The 18386-nt window shown below is 42.0% G+C and overlaps 1 protein-coding gene across 1 annotated transcript; it reads left to right on the top strand.

Annotated features, from left to right (window-relative positions):
* Window positions 1-1486: 1486 nt before the first annotated feature.
* LOC147734988 (olfactory receptor 8D1-like) lies at window positions 1487-2416 on the top strand. The gene has a single exon (XM_086953726.1). The coding sequence runs from the start codon at window positions 1487-1489 to the stop codon at window positions 2414-2416; it is 930 nt and encodes a 309-aa protein (XP_086809852.1).
* The last annotated feature ends 15970 nt before the right edge of the window (window positions 2417-18386 follow it).

The raw sequence follows: 18386 nt of genomic DNA, 5'->3' as shown, positions 1-18386 counted from the left end.
CATTCTGTGAATACCAAAATAGTAGTAAGTTTAGGATTGAGTCGAGGGGTTCATTCTGTGAATGCCAAAAGTAGTAAGTGCATTCTGTGAATACCAAAATAGTAGTAATTTTAGGACTGAGTCTTGAGTTCATCCTGTGAATTGAACCCTTTGTCTTCATCAGGTGCAACTAGATGCCCCAAGCAAGCATTAATTGCTTCTAGGTTTATTCTGTAAAAAATAATATCTCAAGTCCTACTTGTTTGATTTTTGTCATTTTGGTCCTGTTTTATTTATTAAACTATGCCCTATTCTTCTAATCTGTTGTGGAATCTTTTTGTGTGTTTTTTTTCCAATGGGTTACTGTTTGAAGTTTTGCAGAAATGTTTAACACATTCTCTCTAGTTATGCCTGGCTGCTCTGTGCCAAGCTACTAAAGGTAAACTTCAGCAGGACTAATCTAGCTATTGTAATAGACCTGCACTCCATTGCGGTCTGCCTGAATTTGTGACTTTGGGGACAAGCAGACAGACCTCCTTCACTGTCCATGTAGAGTCAAGTGGAAGCCTGTTAGAGTTTGTGTGACTTTGTTTCAGTGGATCAAGACCAAAACAGTACTAAAGTGCATGAATCGTTCTCTAGTATTTTGGGCAGACTCTAGGTCCAGTAAGGAATACCTTTGCTATAGGAAAAAAATCCAAAATCCATGCTGGGAATAAAATCCCAGTATTCAATTGCTTACCTAATGGTAGGTTTATGTTGAAAGTCTAATCTTCAAGCAGAGATGAAAGTTGCTTAATGTCAAAAAAGCTTTGTTGTGGCCTGTAGGATTATGCTACATAGAGATAAGCTTACACCTTGCATGTTCGACATTATATAAAATAGCACATTGCGTAATATAATATATTAATGTTTTGAAGAAAGATGAATCCTCAAGCACTCACTGCAACAGCTGTGAAATGTGGAAAGAGCTGAGCCGGAATGTAAACCTAATTCTTCCAGCAAAGCAAAGAAATTATTTGTGCAAGAAGTTGGCAGTCCCGCCATACGAATTATGATGCGCCCGCCAGTGTGGCAGGTGCATCCTGTATAATGTACATTGCGGCAGGGGATTTTGCAAGCAGCACCCACCGCAATGTAAAAAATACATGTTGTGCTTTTACATGCACAATGTGACAGGCCCGGTGGGGGAATCCGCATCATAATTGGCCCCTAAGTGTTGAACTGTAGAAGCTGGATGATGACAGTGCTAGCACATATGGGGTCCACATTGTCACAAACACCATGGAAATCCACTGTGATATTTTTAGCAAAATGTATGGCTTAGAGACACTGGTTCAAAATGCACTTGACAGAAGAAGTACGCAGTGCATGTAATCAGAGATGTTTTCTTCTCCTGCCTCTATTAAATGCATTGCCTTGCCCAAGTGATGAATATGTAAGATTTAGATCCTACTTCCCTATTTCTCATGTGTCTCTCTTTTGGCAGACTCGTTTTTCTGGACTAATGGAAGAAACAAACTACACAGTTGTATCAGAGTTCATCCTTCTTGGTCTGACTGAAGACCCAAGGCTCCAGGTTCCCCTCTTCATTTTCTTCCTTCTGGTCTACATCACCACCCTGGTCGGAAATACTGGAATCATGGTTCTGGTCACATTTACTCCTCATCTGCACGTTCCCATGTATTTCTTTCTTAGTAATCTGTCCTTTGTGGACATCTGTTACTCCACTGATACAACACCAAATATGTTGGTGAACTTCTTATCAGAAAAGAAGACCATTTCTTTTCGAGGGTGTGTTTCACAGCTCTTTCTATTCTTCTTCACAGGGAGCATGGAAGTTTTTCTCCTGGCAGTTATGGCTTATGACCGGTATGCTGCAATCTGCAACCCTTTGCTCTATACAGCTATTATGACAAAACAGACATGCATTGGTCTTGTACTAGGGGCATACTCAATTTCCTTATGCAATGCTCTTTTAAATACCATTTGCACGTTCAAGCTGTCCTTCTGTAGGTCGAATAAGATCACACACTATTATTGTGATGTCCCTCCACTGCTGAAACTCTCCTGCTCTGACATCTCCCTCAACGAGGCAGTGTTATTTTTTGTAGTTGGTAGTCTCACTTTACTTTCTCTTTTGTTCATTGTCCTTTCATATGCTTACATTATTTTTGCCATCTTGCAAATTCACTCCTCAGAGAGTAGGAAGAAAGCTTTTTCCACATGCTCCTCTCACTTTGTTTGTGTCACTCTATTCTTTGGAACAATACTCTTCATGTACATACGACCCAGCTCCAGTTACTCAATGGATCAGGACAGAGTGACGTCAATCTTTTACACAGCAATAATTCCAATGTTAAACCCCCTGATTTACAGCCTAAGAAACAATGAGGTGAAGGAGGCCCTCAAAAAACTAAAACAGAATTGGTGTTAAAACATTTCATAAGTAATTAATCAAAAGGGGGGATTAGGGATTGGGACATCTGTTTCATTCCCCACGGTAAGTTAGTAATTAATCAGAAAGGAGAAACAGACACTTGTTACACTTCTAGACCATTGGTATAGAAGATTTTAGAGTAACCTCAAAAAACCCAATGCTGATGTAGTTGTGCGGTATATCTGTTTCATCCGCCCGCATTCGGGTTGTTGGCAGTTATCATCGGGTACTCCAAAAGTAGTGGTGTTGCCAGCCTCAACCCGAGGCACCTCTGGTCTATTGTGCAGTGTCCAGAGAAGTGAAAAAAAGTGTGCAAATTAAATTCTCAAAAAAAGGAAAAAATAATTTAAAAAAAATAATTAAAAAAACTGGAGAGTCACCCTTAAAGGCTTTTAATATTGGTGTGATTTCCAGATTAATTAAAAGGATTTAGGTACTACTTAGTAGATCGAGTTACTGGATCTGGGTAGTGTTATATATACAACGTCGACATGTTTCAGCTCTCTGGGCCCTAGGGGTCTATAGAGCTTTCGTCAGGACTCACATACACATAAACAATGGACTTTTTACTCACACCATTTGTGTAGTTTTAAGTAGGTTCCTGTTTTTATTTCAGGAAAAATCATTTTTCCGGGGGCAGAGCCAGCACAAGACGGAATCCCGAATACACGCGGCTCTGGGTAAAGCAGTTGCCACATCCCCGATGCAAGAAAGAGTTTCTCCGGTATAAGAAACCGGAGGAGCAATTTTCCTGAAATAAAAACAGGAACCTACTTAAAACTACACAAATGGTGTGAGTAAAAAGTCCATTGTTTATGTGTATGTGAATCCTGACGAAAGCTCTATAGACCCCTAGGGCCCAGAGAGCTGAAACATGTCGACGTTGTATATATAACACTACCCAGATCCAGTAACTCGATCTACTAAGTAGTACCTAAATCCTTTTAATTAATCTGGAAATCACACCAATATTAAAAGCCTTTAAGGGTGACTCTCCAGTTTTTTTAATTATTTTTTCCTTTTTTTGAGAATTTAATTTGCACACTTTTTTTCACTTCTCTGGACACTGCACAATAGACCAGAGGTGCCTCGGGTTGAGGCTGGCAACACCACTACTTTTGGAGTACCCGATGATAACTGCCAACAACCCGAATGCGGGGCGGATGAAACAGATATACCGCACAACTACATCAGTATTGGGTTTTTTGAGGTTACTCTAAAATCTTCTATACCAATGGTCTAGAAGTGTAACAAGTGTTTGTTTCTCCTTTCTGATTAATTACTACCGTTAAAACATTTCAGGCAACAGAATTGGTTGTGTTGTTGTTATTCAGACTACTCACTGTCAGATCAATGTTTTGACTTATGTAGCATGGATAGATTGAGCATATCATATTATATAATATCACATCATTTCATATACTGTTACATATCTCATATCATGCCATATCATATAATATAATCTCATCTCATATATCATATCATATCACATCATGTATCATACCATATCATATATTATAACATATCTCATATGGTATCGTATTATATCGTGCATCATTTCATATCACATCATATACTATAAACAATCTCATCATATTGTGTATTATATCATATCATCTTGTTTATCATATCATATATTATAACATACCTCATATCATACCAAATTGTGTATCATATCACATCATATCCCAAACCATATATCATATTGTAGTGTTCAATTCATGCATTTTCCTTTAGCATGTGTTTCTAGGTGTGTGTGTGTTTTAAGGTGTGCTGGCTTTTCCAACAGTAGAAGGGAGAAAAGTTGCAGTTTTAAAGCACACATGAAAAAAACTGAATTTATAATTTCATGCAAAAAGAGAAAACATGTTTCTTAAAGACAGCAATGGTGCTCGACATACTGGTATTTGACTAAGCACAAGTCCCTTTTGATGTGAGCAGAAGTCATGATAACACTAGTCTAGATGGGACTTCTAATGAAACCTACGACCCAAGAAATTGAAGAGCCAAAAGCAGCTGAAATTTAAAATGATCCCAGAGACATTGGTAATTGTAAGGTCCCAATATTCAGGAGTGTAAATGTCACCTGTGGGTCTCTTGCATCAGTCCAGCCAACATAGATGGGATCTCATTCCTCTAGAGTAACATGAAGTTAAGAATGATCGCATGTAGATTTGAATCATCGTACTACTTTATTGATTTGTTGTAAAATAAAGTTGAGTTGAATTGTGTCCTTAGGTCCTTTGTTAATATGTGAAAGTGTGTATCTTTTTGCCTGCTGAATAATTATTGTGTATGGTTTCAAATATGCTGAGCTCTTAAACATAGCCTCTTTGTGATTTTTTCTTCTGACAACAATAAAGAGGAATGTGTGTCTTGTATAGACTAAGTTATCGCCCTAATAGCTAGCTGCCACTAACAGCAGTTCGCTACAGCCTATAGGCGATAGCTACAGGTTTGGGGCCTGCTTTGCATGTTAGTGATATTTATCGCTAATGACATGCAAAGTGGGCGTACCCAAACTGTTAGCGACTGAAAACAGTAGCTAACACAGCTATCGCCTATTAGCAAGGCAGGCGAAGCAATAAAATTAATTGCGCTAAGCGCGATTATTACTAAATTCTAATGCCTGCTAAAAAGTTGACTTACCTGTATAGTCAATGTGGGGTGGATTATCACATTAAGTCCCCATTGGCATTAATACTAAAATATCACTGGATTTCCAGCGATATTCTTGCATTGAGCCGCTATCGCCGGATATTTTATCGCATTGGAGATAAACGTTGCTAATAGCACTTCAAGTAGGTGATAACTCATTTGCAAATAGGAAGGGGTCTCCAAGGGCCTACTTCTACTTAGGGAATGTTTTCATGCATCCTTTTTCCTTTATGGAGAACAGGCTGCATTTCCCCAGAAAATACATTTCTTGATTGAAAAGCAATCACAGACATGGTAGTCTCCTGACCCTAGCACGCCACCATCCCTGTGATTTCTGCGATTCCCATTGGATCTATTAGCGATACACTAGGAATTCCAAAATGTATTAAAGACACATCTGTACATTAGTTTTTGCGGTTTCCAAATAGCGAATCACAAAAGTTTTCTATTTGGTAATTGCAAACGATTACCAGACGACATATGGCCCTTTGTGATATAAAGAAATGTATAATAGATTTCCAATTTTATGTTAACCAGTTCACTCAAATAGTTACAAAGCCTGTTTAGTTTGAAAGTACTAGGCTTCAGCAAACATTTTTACACCTGTGAAACATTTAAAATATATACAATGTGCACATTTCACAAGATTTTTCAATACTAAATCCTAACAATATTTTTGCACGTGGAAGGCTTTTTTGAGTAGAATTTTTCTTTTTTTCAAGTTTCACTTCCGATACCGGAAAGTGAAATTCACAAATTTTACAAAACTCGACATACTTTTGATAATTTACCAGGCGTGACTTCCCTGGCTGACTAAATCCTGAAAACAGAACCCTTGGTAAACAGGCCGTTAACAAAGGTTTTGCACAGTTCTCTAGTCCGTGAGTCGACAAAGACTACAGAACTATGAATGCAAAGTCATCAATTAGTAAACCAATTAGCTTCTCTGACTGTAATCCACCTTCCATGGCGCAGCGGTTAGGCTGCAAACAGGTAAATGTGTGCTAGATCCTTTTTAAAGAAGTCTGTACCTGCATGAAATTTCCTAGGTAGCCTTTTAAAAAGTCACCGGTAGGCACTGCGCGGTGCCTGCCACTTTGTGTATGCAAATGCATACATGCATTTTTAGCATTGTGGCGGGCGGTGCAGATAGCACCGCCCGCCACAATGTTAAAAATGCAGGATGCGCCCGCCACTGTGGCGGGCGCATCCTAATACCCCCCACGGGACCCCCGCCCTTATTGCAGGGGGTCCTAAGTACCGTGAGTATGGCGGGCGGGCAAAGTCCGCCCGCCATCCTAATGAGGGCCCAAATCTTTAGTGAAGCACCATTTGGAGTTCTCCGACCTGGTCCAAGCACTTCAAGTAGATGTTGCTTTTGTAACTGAAATATGGGCAGACTGTGACTCGGGCCCAGAAATTGTTGCAGCCAGTCCATTAGGATACAGCGTTTATCGTTTAGACAGGCAAAAAAAAGCTGGGACTAGCTGTCTTCTTTCACTCTCATCTTAAAACGACCTATGAGCCATTAGTTACCTCTGGTTTTGAGGCCATAGCATTCTCAATTTAATTTCTGAATTTGCAACCATTTAAGAGAATACTTATCTATAGACCTAGAAGTACTTTCGCTGATGAGCTTGGCATGACTCTCGAATTACATGTTCTTAATGTTCATTTCCCTGTGTTAGGTGATTTTAATTTCCATTTGGAAAATGAAACTAACCCAGACTCCTCAAAACTAATTGATGCATTGAATGCACTAGGACTATCTCTTCCTCTCACCTGGCCAAATCATTGGGCATTTAACGGGCAGATAATGCCAAGGTGAAAGATATCCTTACTTCTGTATTCTGGCTACCAGCTGTCAATCTGGAACAGCGTGTGAATACCCTCTCGATATGGTGAAACTCGGCATTAGACATAGTGGCTCGGGTTAAACGAAGAATCATAGCTAAAAATAAGCTTCCCAGCCCTGGTACAAATAAATTCTCAGGAGATCAAGGCAAGACTGCCACAGGCAATAGCAGAAATGGAGTAAAACATATGAGGATGAGGAGTAAATCATCTACAGAAACAAATTAGCAGAACATAAAAACCGTATCAAAGCTGCAAAAACCTCTTATTACTCTATGCAGATAAAATTAGCTCTTGATGCTAACAAAACTCTTTTCAATTAATAAAAAACTAGTGACACCAGCAAGCCCTGATACTGCAGTAAATATTCAACATTTCTGTGACATTTTGGCCAATTTCTTTCAAGAAAGGGTCACCAACATGTGTAACAATTTCAATGTATTCAATATAGGTAGGACTGCCATCCAACAGGTTGGGCATCCCTTAACTTCTGCATCATTGCAAGCCAGATTCTCTTTCCTTAGGATCACATCAAAAGAACAATTTATAAACCTAATCCCATCAATTAAATTTGGTGCCCGCAGACCCCTACACACCAAAAGCAATCAGCTGATCCCTGTACTAATAGCACAAAACCTGGGAAAATTTTTAACAAAATGTTCAGCAAGGACATTTTACCGACATAATGTTCAGTCCCTGCTAAAGCAGGAAAACGTGACATTGGATCCAAATAACTATCTCCCAATATCCTTACTCTGTTTCACTGACAAATTGGAGGAGAAAGTAATGAACGAACAACGCTCAGAATATATAGAGGAAAATTCCCTTCTAAATGATACACAGCATGGGTTTAAAAATAATTGAAGTAGAGAATCTGCTCTGATAGTAGCCACAGAAGATATCTGAGAAACACTGGGTAATAGAGGAACAGTGGCTTTGATCCTTTTAGATTTCTCTGTGACATTTGATACGGTCAGCCATGAGATTCTAGTTGACCGTATGCTGAATTTGGGGATAGAGGGTACAGCATTAGAACTTCTTTAATCTTTTCTGGCCAATAGACCAAAAAATGTGTTGCTGGGTAATTTCATATCGAGGGAATATTCCCTGCCTTACGGAGTCCCTCAAAGTACGGCTCTAAGCCCAACACTATTTCATCATTACGTTACTCCATTAGCGGCTCTTATTAAAAATTCTGGCATCATACGTCGAAGACGCTCAAATCGGGGTGTCACTAACAAAAGACAAAGTGAAGACAAGCTCAGCCTTTAGGACCTGCATGAGCAACATGAGCAATTGGATGGACAATAACTGTCTTAAACTGAATGCTACAAATACTGAGGTCATCATTTTCAGAAACAATCCCTCATTTTGGACGACAGCCTAGTGGCCACCCGAGTTGGGCCCACTTCCCGAACCCACCAATTAAGTATAAAATCGTGGTTTCCTTTCAGAAAGTTAGTGAAGCTTAAAGACCAGGTGATCAGAATCACCTCCTCCTCATTTTGCTCCCAGAGTCTGGTAATAAAGAGTGAAAAATTCCTTCCTCATGAAAACTGTGATTATCACCCTGGTACTAGCAAGGATTGACTACTGCAACCGTCTCTATCTTAACCTTGCAGCAGGCCCCATGAGGAGGCTCTGCAGGATGTAGCTGCATGCTTCCTTTTCAAAATACCAAAACAGGAATCTTCCAAAGAAGCCATCAGGAAACTCCACTGACTACTATACATAAATGATGCAAGTTTAAGGCCCGCTGCTGGGCCTACAAATCAATGTATGGATTGGGACAAGATAGTTTTAAGAATATGCTTACATGGTTTGTCGCAGGCAGGATTCTCCATTCAGGTTCTGCCGAGAACATGACTATCTCCCCTTTTAGGAAGATCACCTGGGGTAGAAGTAGCTTTTACAGGACCACCTTGGTGCTTAGGAACAGTCTACCACTGACATTAAATACTGCCTCCTCCTTAATTGCCTTTATAAAGGCGTTGAATACCTGGGTTTTTTCACAAGACTGAGAGGCACTTGATTCCCTGCAAGAAAGCTTTTCAAACATCTCTGCACCTATCTATACCCTCTTCCTATAGCTCAAAAATGCCCTCAGGTAGGAGTGTTGCTTTTTATAGGTAAAGTAAGCTTTATTCGATTTTTCAAGTAAAATCATAAAAGCACTACAAAATCATTTATACATACAACGATTAAAAGTTTCGTATACATAATCAATACAAAATAGACGCTTACTTAATCATTGAGAATATTTCATGAAAAACAGAATAAAAAAACGTAAAATAAAAACATTTCATTAGTGGCAGGCGACGATGAACCACAGGGAGAAAATTTAACACAAAGATTTTCTGTACATTATTACCGTTTTTAAAAAACATGAGACGGCATAAATGATATGATCTCCTTCTAACTGTAACATTTTTTGATATGCTGGTCTACATTTTCGTAACCCCCATCGTTTTAATAACGGCATCAAAAATTGTTTTCTGGGGTTCGTATATAGTTTGCAAAAAAACATGATATGAATGTTAGATTGCACCGAGATGTTATCACAAGGGCATATTAATTTATTAGAGGACCAGTCATTAACATTAGGTAGGGTAACTATGCGGAAAAAAATGCCCAGACGCAAGCGAGTCAACAACATTCGAAGGTATGGGCTCTGTACGAGAACGAGGTAAGTTTGCAAACCCTCAGTTGGTGTGATTTCCTGGTAATTTAATACTGTGCGCCTTGATTTTTCGCTGTTCCATCTAACAGTTTCTAGGTGGATGGTTATCATTTTTTTCAAGGCTGATCTTGATAGTCCATCCAGGGTTCTAGGGTTATCAAAGTACTCTGGGTGGCCCAGATCAGTAAGCGTGGATCTCACATAAGATAACCATTTAACATTGGCTGCCCCGTCTAAGGCCAGACAGTCTTTGATAAGATCTCTATTGAAACTGGCTTCATGTGTAACCCACACTTTATGCCAAAGCAAAATGGGGGACATCTTAATGATGTCATTAAGATATGTAACTCCTATCTCGATATGTGACATGTACGTTTAGGTACTTTTGGCCACTCCCAGAAGGTAGCAAATGAATTGGTTTTTGCAGCTCTGTAGGGAGTGGTCTTTCTCAATACCCCATATGCCCGCGCCATAGGTGGCCGTAGAGACGTATTTAGCCCGATAAATCTGCATCAGCTCCTAAATAGGCTTGCCGCCAGTTCTATCGGAAAAAACACGCAAGGCGCCTATTGTGCGGCTATAGGCCAGCTTCCTAGCGGCTATCGCTGCCTGCCAGCGGCACCGTCTATCAAACAGAACGCCTAGATAACAAAATGTATCTGTAGTTACAAATTTTTGATTATCTAGGAATATGGTAGAAGGGGCTCTATTAATCTTCCGGGTACAGGGCATCGTGAATGTTTTTGAGATGTTAACTCTGAGGCCTCTATCCCTCATATAGCATGCAAAATTGGTTACCGCCCTTTGTAGACCAACTTTGGTCTGGGACATTATAGCCGCATCGTCGGCATATAATAAAATTGGGACCGGTGAGCCTTTAACAGTTGGATAATCATTAGGTAGGGTTGAAAGGTGCTGTCCGATTGAATTAATATAGTATGTGAAGAGCAGCGGGGCCAGAATACAGCCTTGTATCACCCCTCTAGTAATCGGGAATTTCTCTGTACATTCCCCCTGTTTACCATACCTAACTCTTGCCCCTGCATCTTTATAGAGCTCTTTAATAAAAGTAATGATGCAGGTTATCAATACCCAGTTCACCCAGTGTTGCCCACAGCAATACATGATCAACACAGTCAAACGCGGAGCTGAGATCGATAAAAGTTATAAAAAGAGCTCCGCGTTTGACATGAGTATACTTGGAGACGAGGAGGGACAAATTTAGGCACTGTTTAATTGTCCCTATTCCTTTTCTGAACCCGTACTGTAAGTGGGAAACAACATTATGGTCTTCCTCCCAGAGTTGTATTCTCTTTAAGATAATTCTTCCAGCCACCTTCATTGGTCCATCCAGTAGGGATATCGGCCTATAGCAGGTGGGATCATCCCTGTTACCTTTTTTAAATATAGAGACCACGATAGCATCAGTCCAGGTATCAATGAACCCACTCTGATTTCTCTTATTTAAAACAATTGTGAGCAAGGGGGCCCAGAAGTCCGGCTCTGCTTCATAGACATCTACCGGCATACAATCTGGTCCTGCGGCTTTGCCTGTTGCACTTTCCCTAATGGCATCATGAACTTCCTCAATGGTAAATATTAAGTCTATAGGGAATGGATGGACTAGGGGATATTCTGAGCAACTGTTATGTACTCCCTTTTCTGTAGATGGGCACACCCCTCATGGTGTTATACTGTCTCCAGAGATTGTGTGGTTATACAATTGTCTAAAATGGCTTAACCACCTTTCACCCGTTATGGCTAAATCCATAGTGTTAACACTATCCCTTGGCTGGTATAAAGATTTTTACCGCCCTCCAGAAAAGAGAACTGTTCTTTTGCCTTGATGCCTCCATCAATGATTCCCATGCATCCTTTTTCAAAGTTTGATGTTTGATGTTTGATGTTTGGTGGTTTTTGTATAGCGCTCTGTCACTCCAGGGAGCATCCTGGCGCTTTGTCTTCATTGCTGACAGGTTGTACGGTGTTTCAGCTTTCTTTCTTTAATAGATGATTTGTACACTCTCTTAGTCTCACGTATTAAGGCTGGATTTTTCGGTTTTAAGGACAGGGCTCTTTTTAGATCTTTCAGTGCCTTAGTGCACTTTCCGTTGAACCACCCTTCGGGCCTTTTGATATTTCCTTTAGGCACTCAAACCAGAAGATTTTTAATGTAATGCTGTATTTTTGAGAAAGCAGTCATTACGTTCTTTGGGTCATTGTGTTCCTCCAGACAAGCAACAACATCAGCAGCACATGATGTAAGTACGTTCTGCAAGAACACTTGGGGGTCAATTTTTTCCCATTTAACAACGTATCCGTTGGTTTTAGTTAGATTGATCTTATATGGGTAGGTGCATACAGTCCCTTTCTTACGGTGAAGCCCTGTGACATTTACACCAATAATCAGTGGATAGTGATTGCTCGTTAGATCTTTCCCAATTTCCCAGGAGGTTATAAATCCTGAGTTGACAGGGGTGATTAAGGCGAAATCAATTGTCGAATTACAGCCTCTGCCATTAAAAGTTGGCTCAAATGGAACAGGTGGTGAACAAATCTGGTTGACAAATGAAAAATCAAAATTAAAAACAATACCATTAAGAAGGGACCCCATCTTGGTGTGAGAAAAATGTATGGGACCATCCTCCCCATAATCTGACAAACCACACAAGTCTGTTTCGGTAAGCGAACAAATGGTACAATTAAAATCCCCCACCCACACAATCCTTTTTTCCCCTACAAGGTCTTCAGCAAGTCGAGTAATACAACTCATCATTTTTGCCATAGTGGGCTCCATCTCACTGCTTGACATGTTATTATAAAAGTTCACTAATACAATATTCTGAATAAGACCCCACTTAAATGTTAATATTTGAAAGTGCTGGTTAGAGAAAAATGTGTATACTTTAACATCCACAGTAGTTGAGACATAAATACAAAGTCCTCCCTTGTTGTGTCCCTGTGCTGATGGAATAGCCGGGGAATGAAAGGTCTGATATCCTAGCAGGTGTGCTTCCTCAAGAAGCCATGTCTCTTGGAGGCAGAGTATGCCATGATTTTGGATGAAATCTAACCAGGGCTTGTGGGTAATTTTGCTTCCAAGACCCGCCACATTCCACGAAAGCAGCGAGTGAAAAACCTTGCTAGGGTCGACTTGGTTGCATCCAGGTTTCTCCTTTGAATTAAGAGCATGCGGGAGGGGTGCATGTGGTGTGGCCGCTGTTATCATGGAGATAGCAAAACTACAATCATTTATGGGTAACTGGGATTGGTAAGGAACAGGGTTAGGATCCAAAGTAGGGCTCTTTATATTTTCCCCAGATTTCTTGCTTATCCATTGCTCCTCGAGTGTGCTGGCTGAATCAGCATGACCTGTAGCGCAGCCACGCGTCAGGTACCTATCAGGCGATTTTTCCCTTGTACATGTTACATTAAGTCATTCATTCTCATCCAGTCCGGAGAAAGGATGGAATAAATTAGACAGAGGTATGTCCCAAATATCCCTGGGATTATGGGTTTGGAAGTAGTCCCTGGAATTATTGACATAGGAGTTGTTGTAGTTAGACAATAGTTGGTTTGGGTATATTGGTGGGAAACAGAAATTATTATTCCTGCTGTGAAAGTTGTGACCAACCGGGTTCATAAATGAATCCGGTCTGTGGGGTACATGAGGTCTATACATCTTAGGAGGATAGTGAGTATGCATGGATTGGAAAAAGGAGAGTCATTCCCATTATAAAATCTTTGAGCTGGGTTCAAAGTTGGCTTTGGTCTATATGGGCCTTCAAATATCCATTTATTTAGAGGAGGATGATTTCTATTCATCGTTGATGGGTTATTATTAATTGAGGGCTTCGTAAGAGCTTCCAGATAGAAGTAGCTCAAGTTATGCGTAGAGATTCCTCCCTCACATCTCCCTGGGAACCAGTCACTGATATATGTGACCAGTCTATGGTCTTTAAAATTGACGATGATCACATCCCCTTCGATGTCCTTTGGTCTAGATCCCACCCACTTACATTGCCTAACTGAAACTATGTCACCATTTAGGTGCGTTGGGAGTGGTCTATTTTTTTGCAGCCAGTAAATGACCTTATTTTTAAGACTGGAATAGTGTTCTGGGTTACCATCTGGCGTGGTCGGGACTCCTGTGAGAACGATGACATAATTTAGGGATTCCGGGGGCAAATCAACAACGTTTCTAGTTCTTATTCTGGTTGTTTGGGTAAGCCTGCTTGGGGGTTCTTTTATGGTATGGCCTCTTTTTTGTGTACCTGTATGAGGATGGGGATTTTCCTTATTTGAATTATCAATAACTGTGGAGGGTTTAGTAATCGCCAATGGGTTAGGCCTCACTACGGCGGGCTTTTTAATTAATGTAGGAGTGGCAGTTTGTTGCTTGGGTAAGTCGTTAGGAGGCTGTTTGACTAGCGGGTACATATTACTTTGGTCGCCAGGTTTGTGGCAGGGTGCTACCTTTTGCCCTTGAAGGATCTGGTCCATTTTCTCTCCTAACCTTATAACCCTTTCAGTGAGTGAAGGTATCAAAGCCTTGATAAGGCAGTCAATATCATTTAATAGACCTTCATAACTTGGAACAAATATCGATTTGGCAGTCAAATGCCCTATTGAGTCCGCATTCCCTGCTTCTTTAGTAATCTTGTGCGAGGAGTACATATTACTAATAGGAAGTCTATTCCCCTTTTTGATTCCACCCTTCCTTCTTCTCTTTCTCAGTGGAGAGCCAGAGGCACTGTTAGATCCCTTAATGGGAGATTTTTTAGACTTTTTGTCAAGTGTGGTAATCGGATGACAATCAGATCCTAGGGGTGTAAATATAGGGGAAGGTACATTTATATCGTGGAGAGGTGCTACATCATTAGGTAAGGGAGAGCTTAAGTCAATTAACTGATTTTGGGTTGACTCAGAAGAATTAAGGTCAGGAATGACTATGATGTCGTTTTGGGCAGGGTAGTTGTTCTGGAATATAAGCGGGATACCATCTGTACTAAGTGGCTCAGCATCAGGTTCTTTGTAATTAATTTGATCTGTTGCAGTACTTCTGGGCGGGGAGTGGTCTTTCTTTTAACAACTCGATGGAAAGACGGCACCCAGCTCGCTTCTCTGCAAGCGTAATCTCCCTTTCGACTTCGCTCTTCACCTTAGCAAAGAACTTGCCCAATGGGCCTAAAATGGGAGCCCTGGCGTGACCGATAGGGGATTCGTTTCAAGTGAAGACATTTTAGGTGTGTAAAAGAGTTCAAGAGAACAATATAAAGGGAGCTTAAGGGTGAAGTCAATAACAAACCCGGCTAAACAAAAAGAGTCATACAGGGCACAACAAACATTAATACATGTGTGATACTAGTAGCATGGAGCTATAATCAATGTCAAAGAGTAGTGACTATACCGCGGATCCGCTTTCACAATGTAAGGGGGTGGCCCAGCCCGGCCTCCTTTGGCCCCTGACGGCCACAGACGGTCCCGCCCTTGTCCCGGGCTTCTCCCGGCGCTTTCCCGCGCGCTTCCCGCCAGTCTGTTTAGTTTATAGGAAAGGGGAGGAGCCTGCAGGGAGAGCGTCTCAGGAGCTGGAAATCAAGACGGGCGGGCGCTCCTGGGACTTGTAGTCCTGCGCCCACCCTCGCTCGCAGCCCTGCTCCAACAAGCGCCCCAAGTTGGTGGTTGGGTGCTCGATAGGATTCTCTTGGCAACAATGTTCAAATTAGGGCAGTGGCACAGTCCCAAACGAAGCGGGACCCGCGAAGCGGCTTCCGCCTGAGGTGGCGGGAAGAGCAATGCGAAACCAGGCAGCTCGCAGTGCAAGCCTTAGCAGCCCAACGAGAAGGAATTCAACGATGCTCCAAGTCCAGGCTGGTTTTACAGCAGGGATGATGGGGAGGAGCCTGCAGGGAGAGCGTCTCAGGTGCTGGAAATCAAAACGGGCAGGCGCTCCTGGGACTTGTAGTCATGCGCCCACCCTCGCTCGCAGCCCTGCTCCAACAAGCGCCCCAAGTTGGTGGTTGGGCGCTCGATAGGATCCTCTTGGCAACAATGTTCAAATGAGGGCAGTGGCACAGTCCCAAACGAAGCGGGACCCGCGAAGCGGGTTCCGCGAGAGGTGGCGGGAAGAGCAATGCGAAACCAGGCAGCTCGCAGTCCCAGCCTTAGCAGCCCAACGAGAAGGAATTCAACGATGCCCCAGGTCCAGGCAGGTTTTACAGCAGAGATGAAGGGGAGGAGCCTGCAGGGAGAGCGTCTCAGGTGCAGAAAATCGAGACGGGCGGGCGCTCCTGGGACTTGTAGTCCTGCGCCCACCCTTGCCCGCAGCCCTGCTCCAACAAGCGCCCCAAGTTGGTGGTTGGGCGCTCGATAGGATCCTCTTGGCAACGATGTTCAAATTAGGGCAGTGGCACAGTCCCAAACGAAGTGGGACCTGCGAAGCGGGTTCCCCGAGAGGTGGGGGGAAGAGCAATGCGAAACCAGGGAGCTCGCAGTCCCAGCCTTAGCAGCCCAACGAGAAGGAATTGTTGCTTTTTATAAATTACATTCAAATTCAAATTTAACTTGGGATAGAACCACAAGAGCTTCCAGCTTTTTCCATGTTATATTAAAAATATGCATATAACTACTATCATCCAATCACCATGACAATCTTAGATTTTAAAGCTGAGTTTTAACATAGATTGAACCATAGTCCTATAGTCTCTACATAAGATGTAGACATTGCATGACAATCTTCTCAGTCTGCTTTGGTTCTACTCGCATGCTCTATTATTCTGACACTCTACAATCAATCTATCCTGCCTCTTGCCAAGTAACAAGAGGTTTCCTAAGAAAAGGACTTTAGAGTTAGTACTGTCCTTCTTGAGACTTCTCTTTGATGTGGACCTGGGGAGCAGACATTGAGCAAGGATGATGTCACTCTTGATATCTTTAAATAGTACAAGCAGAAATATTTTTTTTTACTAGCTCAAGTATATAAAAATATTGCTTGACAAAGCCACTTGTTTGCCTGATTTAATTATTTATCTTATTATCATGCTAGGTAGAACAGGATCCCACATGACCCCTTTGACAGCAGCAACACATATTTTTGGTACTATTCTTACTCCCATTGTCAAATTTTAGTGCCAGAAGAAAACTGCTCATGGACATATTGAGAATCACAAAAGAAAAGCACAAAGCAACATTCTAATATATTTACATAATTTAAATATCAGCTTCCTGGAATATGTGATTTCTCCTTAAAACATAGTTAATAGGCTTACACCGAATTGGCATTTTTAATTTACTTGTAAATTCTTGGTAAAGTGGCACCACTTGTGCCCAGCCTGGTAATGAAATGCTACTAGTTGCCCCGTAGCACTGATTGTGTCACCCACTTGTTGCTCGAAACACATCGGCGGGGAGCACAATCACAGAGGACTGTCTCAAAGTACAAATGATCTGAACTTCATTATATACAGTTCTTGGATAAAAATAAAACAAGTGAGAGATCCTTTTTAAGGAAAGGAATGCTGGCCTAGTTTTGGAGCTATACATTATTCCCACCTGATAACAAATGCAGTGGGTCCTGATATTGTGTGGACACAATGTGAGTCACTGGGTAATTTGTCCAGATGTCCGGCATGGGAAGCGTGTAATCACTCTATGTGCTGTGTGTTGTGTTCTGATTGGATGAGTGTTCATAACTTCATTTGGTCTCTAACTTTAGGGTGTTTTTTGTAAATGTAAATGTGTGTATACTTGTAAAGCGCACTATCACCTAGCAGTTATCTAGGCGCCGTATACCGCTGTGGAACACTTCCTAGCTTTCCCTGTGAGATTTCACTTACTGGGAACCTCCAAGGTGAGGCCAGGCATCCTAGCGCTTTCCGGGCCATTGTGGAGATTAAGCAAGCTATTGCCCAGAGTTGCAGAGTGGGACCCATGATTAGAGTAGGCACCTAGGTGAGAATTATCGAGTCCGTGGACATTGAGCCCAAGACCCTGCCGCGTCGGGAATTTAACCCTGGTCCCGGGCCAGACCTCTGCCTCCAGGGTCTGCTGCTCTAATCGGTGAGCCACACTTTTCCACTTCTTGGGAACACGTAAAGCCTTCCAGCCATATGTGCTTTATTTCCCTGGGCTATTGTGGTGTCGCTGCCTATTTGTGGGATCAATCTGTGTTTTTCTGTACACATGTTTGTCTACCAGTGAAGCGCCACTGCACCTGTGGCCTGTAAATCAGTGGCATTAGGCCTAAGTCACAGGGCCTGCCTGACCACGTATCTCTGACTCTGGGTTGATGTTATGTTATATTATGTTAATTTAGATTTATATAGCGCCAAATCACCAGCAGGTCTCTTAGCGCTTGCTTTGGGAACCCGTCCTGGCTTTCCCTGCGAGATAACCCCTACTGGGCATCCCCAAGGTGAAGACCAGGCATCTCATTGCGGAGGGGCCGCATTGGAGATTAAGCAAGCTATTGCCCAGAGTTGCAGAGTGTGAACACATGATTCAAATTATCGAGTCCGTGGACATTTTTGAGCTCAAGACCCTGCCGCGTCGGGAATTGAACCCTGGTCCCGGGTCTGACCTCTGCATCAGGGTCTGCCTCCTCTAACCAGTGAGCCACACTTCTCCACATGATAAAGAGGTCGGGAAACAACACTTACTATGCAACTTTTACAACGCACTACGTTCACAACAAAACTTTTACACTGCAACATCCATTACAACCCATACCACTACAACGCAACCATTACAACGGATGTCACTACAACGCATACCACT

The sequence above is a fragment of the Lissotriton vulgaris genome, chromosome 1_2 (assembly GCF_964263255.1).
Source record: "Lissotriton vulgaris chromosome 1_2, aLisVul1.2, whole genome shotgun sequence".
Taxonomy (NCBI): domain Eukaryota; kingdom Metazoa; phylum Chordata; class Amphibia; order Caudata; family Salamandridae; genus Lissotriton; species Lissotriton vulgaris.
The sequence above is the reverse complement of the archived record's forward strand: the minus strand, read 5'-3'. Positions and strand labels throughout refer to the sequence as shown.